The sequence below is a fragment of the Halyomorpha halys genome, unplaced genomic scaffold (genome assembly GCF_000696795.3).
Source record: "Halyomorpha halys isolate HHAL.00 unplaced genomic scaffold, Hhal_1.1 Scaffold650.1, whole genome shotgun sequence".
NCBI classification, from domain to species: domain Eukaryota; kingdom Metazoa; phylum Arthropoda; class Insecta; order Hemiptera; family Pentatomidae; genus Halyomorpha; species Halyomorpha halys.
Window position 1 is genome coordinate 256,214 of NW_027109230.1, and position 5,284 is coordinate 261,497.

Sequence of the window (5,284 nt, forward strand, 5' to 3'; positions counted from 1 at the left end):
ATATATAATCAACGGAATATATATATATATAATCCTAATCAACATAATTCAGTTTATACATTCAGGAAAAATAATTTGGTTCAGTGTTTATTACCATCTGATCGTCCATAATCGAACCATAAATTATATTTTCAGGTATAGTACAGGTAGTACCTAGTTGTTCCCCAATCGATTTCATCAGATTCATGCGAAAATGTATTTTCCTCGTCAGACCAAGTTTCTGAAAACGGCTTGTCCTGGCTTGGCTCAAATTTTGAGGGAAGTAGGGGTCCAGTATGAAATACGTCTAGTATTAATTTCATTAAATTAAATTTTTTAATTGGATAATTACATTGTCTCGTTCCATGGATTTTGTTCTCTTGAACAAGTTGACAAATTATAAACATTTAAATACAGTTAATAATGTATCCAATAGAAATTTCTAGAAAATGGATACTTTCCAGAAAATAAATTTTGACAGAAAAGAATATTAAAATATTTAAAAATGAGGTATTTACATACTGTACTGTACTTATGTTCAAATGAGACGTTTTTAAATTTACTGATAGAACATGTTCTGTATTCAGAAAGAAAATATTGTGTATTAAAAACTTCCTGAACAACTAATTCAATTAATAAGAATCTTTTGTTTTAACAATATATATGTAAAACATTTTGGTACAAAACATTTCCTGTTACTAAATTAGTACTTTTTCCTCATGCACATCTACCTATATATCTTTGAGTGCACTGAATAAAAACAAAAACCCTTTGGAACTTTTATAACTTATTATATATAATTATTTTTATTTTTTTCAAATTTAACATTAAATTTATCAAAAAATTACGTCTGTTCCGTTCAAAGATTCGTTCATAAAACAACTAGCATTACTTTGAATATTAGAAAGTCATAACAAGTGCTGGCTAGAAAGATAATTCTATTTATTTATTAATATTTCAAAAATGAGTATCAACGGCTCCTGATAGATTTTAAGATGGCGGACACGATGGTAAAGCCGAAAAAAGGAAAAAACAAGCTTAAAAGGCATATATGGCGATTATATGGCTGTTGAGTTATATGTGTACAGTGCGTGAAATATTACATTATGATAAACCTTTTTCACCGAAAGATTTAGAAAAATGTGAAATACCTCTTTTTCCTTCTGATTTCTTTTATTATTTATGGGAAAAAACAACTATTTCAGTTTTATTTTTGGAATTAGTTACATTTAAAAGTATTTTATTTCGTATTTTTTTTTATCTTAACTTCTCTACTTTTTCTTCCGATGTCAAGACCTCATTCCCCTTTTTGAATTGACAAACTTTAAAAGAAGGAGGTACACAAGGTATACACAACGTAACTCCTAAAAACTTATAAACCATAGTTGAATAACCAGCAGTATTTTATTCATCTTCCGAATGGTATAAGCCTACATAGTTAGTCCTGAAACTTCGATTAAATAAATTACAAAAGTTAATATTAAGTTTTTTTAGGAAACACTAACAGAGATCGAGATGAATATATATTAATACAGTCGGCTATCCATCACTTCTAGTAATAGCTTTGCTACAATTTTTTACTTCCTATAGACCTCAAGCCACCATAAGATCCTCCTTGAGGGAAAGGTGTCCTTCACAGACTAATGACGAGAAAGTCACTTTCCACGGTGTGTGATGGGGCCCTGACCCCTGTTGACAATGCACTCATTGTCTATACCGACCCGAGCGTCTGTTGCGCGGATGACAACTATAATAAAGCTATGAGTCTATTCGTGTATACACATATGACACTCAGATTTGTATATACACACAGTTTATTTGTGTGCATATGTTTGTGTTTTTTTCATATTTCAGCTGCATTTTGATCCGTTCATGAAAACCAAGAAAAAAAAATTAATACATATTTATTTCCACAGGGCACCAAATATTTATTTCTTTATTCTGAAATTCTACTTACAAGTCTTATTAATCAGATATACGTTTTCTTTATTTTGTAATTCTACTTACAGGTCGTATTAGTCACATATACGTTTTTCTTTATTTTGTAATTCTACTTACAGATCTTATTAATCACATATATGTTTTTCTTAACATTTTTATATTACTTCAATTTTAAATTTTGTACTTCTAGTTATTTAATAATTTTCTGTTTTTTTTTCTAAGCTCTGATGAAGGCCTGAAATTTTGGCCGAGACATTGAAACTAATAAATACGTTTTTACTTATTTCTGTTCTTCTCTGTTATATCTACTCCCCTATCATCTACTCCTCATATATAATAGGAACAAGCCTGATTTAAAATGTGTATTTCAAGAAAAATATTTATAGTGTTAGTTTAATTAGTGAATGGAATTCGATATAATTAACACTTGAACATTTTCAAACTACTGCCTATGTTTGCCAAATCGGACCAGCCGTTTTGGAAACATAGTTACATCTAGGAAATTACGTTTGATGAAAACGAAAGTACTGGACGGAACCTGATAATGAATCTCTGATCGGTATGGAGTACCAACTAGGATCTAACCAGCACAATATCTTAATATTTTATTTAACGATTCATCGATTGTGCCCGATTACATTTTGGACTTTAAAGTGACAGGCAAATACAGAAAAAAAATTGTTTCTTGATGTCTAAAACGTATAATACAAGTGAAAATTTCCGATTCAAAGGATTTAATTTTGCATTTCATTCCCTGTATGAATTACAAGTTTCCTACCTCCGTTAGTAAGAAAATAAAATTATAATATTTTTTATCTTTTTTTTCTTGATGACTTCTCTCACGCTTCGGTGACTGTTATAATATATAGGCTATTTGAGAAGCATAGAGAACATAGAGTACAGCTTTTCCCGGCGATACCCTATGAATCATCTTGTCAGGAGCCATTGTCAAGGTTCAATTGGCAGGGATGGGAAATTCCCACGGCGGGGTGGTAGAGTCGGAAAGTAGGGCGGGAGAGAAAAGCTCTGGAAAACGCCGTCTCTAAAGATATGACTACTTCCGAACTCGAATGACATTCGAACAGTCTTCACAGTTGATGCGTATATTTTCTATCAGTTGTGGGTAAGAGCGTATGGTCCTACTGTCGTTTCGAATAGTAGTTTAAGTAAGAGAACTTTCTTAAACGAAACATGACAATATTTTTTTGTGTACTAGCAAAACTTTCAAATATGTAATTCATTTTCAAAAATATAGTTAGAAATTAATTGTTCAGTTCCACACATGATGCATTTCAGATATTAGAACATTAAACTATTTACATTTATACTATACACTGTATAAACTTCAAATTTAAATTTTAAAAAAAGTTATAATAATAATTCAAATCTCTATCTAACAGCAACATAAATGAAACAAGGTATTGAGCTAGATTTTTTAAAGAAAAACTTACAATGAGTTCATTGTTTAACATGTGCTAATGTCAACTAGTGAAGATAATTTTAAAAGTTAAGTTTTAAATTATGTTAACTCATTGTCAGAATAAATGTTCGATACGTCCGCAAAGACGATTTTAGTAGCTAAATCCAAAACAAAAAGTCTAGGCTGTATCTTTACTAAGCATTTTGTTTAATTGTTAATAATACTACTAATAAAAAAATATGAGAAAACATTTAAATTAAATAAAAAATGTAAATACAACTCACCTTGGAAACAAAGTATCACAGTTGAGCTTGCCCCAGCCCGTAGACATTTCAGTCATTACTTTTTCGAACGCTGTATCAGGAGAAAATTCGCCCAACATCAGTCGAAGTCCAAAACTAAAATAAGATGCGTAAATTATATATAAATAAATGAAACAATGATAAGTAATGTTGAATAATTAATTAATATTCAATTAAACCATATACAGGAGATGTTGAAATATTTATTTGAGGGGCTCATGCTTGTCTTGTTTGTATAAAGGTATGGCACTGTTATTTGACGGTACTGCTTGCTATGTAATTACGAGATGATAATTTAAGAGGCATCCAACTGCATTTTAAGAGGCATGGAATTGCTATCTAAGAAGCATGGTACTCAAAGATTCATGAAATAAGACCTAATAAAAAATAATAGACTGTTTCTACTTTCATCAAATCAATTTTATTATTTTGACGAATATCTTATTGTATAAAATAAATGTCATAATAAGATGTGCTACTGTAAAAAGAAAAAAATCATACTACCAGTTCAAAATTCAAAATAAAATACAAAATGTAAATATTTTAGTTAAAAAATAAAAACAAGCCAATAAACTTTAAATTATTTTAACTTTAATAATAATTATTCTGTTAGGTTGAATTCAAAATATATATACTATCTGAATAAAAGCAATTTAGGCCTTAACGAACATTGCTGATCAAAAAATACACAGATGAATCTGCTTTTCCCTAATACCTTATGTTTTTGTGTTGTTATTAGTGGTGACTAGATGTTTTTGTGTAACTAGTCTAATTTATAAATATTTGAAGTTCTAAAATTCAAAGGTTTCAATTAATTTTATATGAACACATTCTCTATAAGGTTTCAGTCGTGTACAGCATATAAGGAAAATTCTTCGAGGAAAGGTAAAAATATTTATCAAATAAGCTTCCCTGTTTTTTTATTTCATTTATTCAATGTGTATTTCCTCAATAAAAAAATACTTTTGTGAAGTTTAATTGAGTGAAGCATGAAGACTTTCCTTTACCAATTTTCCTTTATTGTATTGCGTTATTATTCCTTTAATTATTAATTAACAATACAAATAATTGAGGGAAGAAGACCTTTAATAACTTAAAACCATATAATAATAAAAATTGTAACAGTACATTATAATTTATAGTATAGATTATTATTACTGTTTTTTCAAACAGTTTCTTCTCCATTATTACGGTCCCATTATTAAAAGCTATTATCGCAAATACGTACAACTCCTGGAAGTATTTATTTCTCACAATTTATTTAAAAATTAAATTTATTCTGAGCTGTTTTATATCAGGTCATTTTTAAAAAAAACTAAATTTGAAACAAATCTAAATTGCATTATTATTAACCTTCAGAAAAACATGACGATTGCCACTTTTTTTCCCAACCGTGTTGATGAGACTTCAGTTGTTTTTTAGTTTACTCTGTCGGATTTATTATTTATGTTTTTTGTTAGCAAAAAGGGGTGAAATTTTTATTTTTGTAAATATGATACTCCAAGGAATAAAAATGGCCTAATTAAAAAACATATCGGAAAAAGAAATTTTTTAAATAAATTGTAACAAATACTTCAAGGAGCTGTTTATAAGAAAATAGATTTTAATAATGTGGTTTTAACATATGCATATTATAAGACTG

General features: G+C 28.8%; 1 protein-coding gene across 1 annotated transcript in view; it reads right to left on the reverse strand.

Moving 5' to 3' along the window:
- LOC106685025 (uncharacterized) overlaps nt 1–5,284 on the reverse strand; it is a 90,846-nt gene that overhangs the window by 54,771 nt on the left and 30,791 nt on the right. Inside the window, exon 4 of the mRNA XM_014427484.1 lies at nt 3,625–3,738. Coding sequence (XP_014282970.1) covers nt 3,625–3,738 — 114 coding nt within the window. The remainder of the gene's footprint in view (nt 1–3,624; nt 3,739–5,284) is intronic.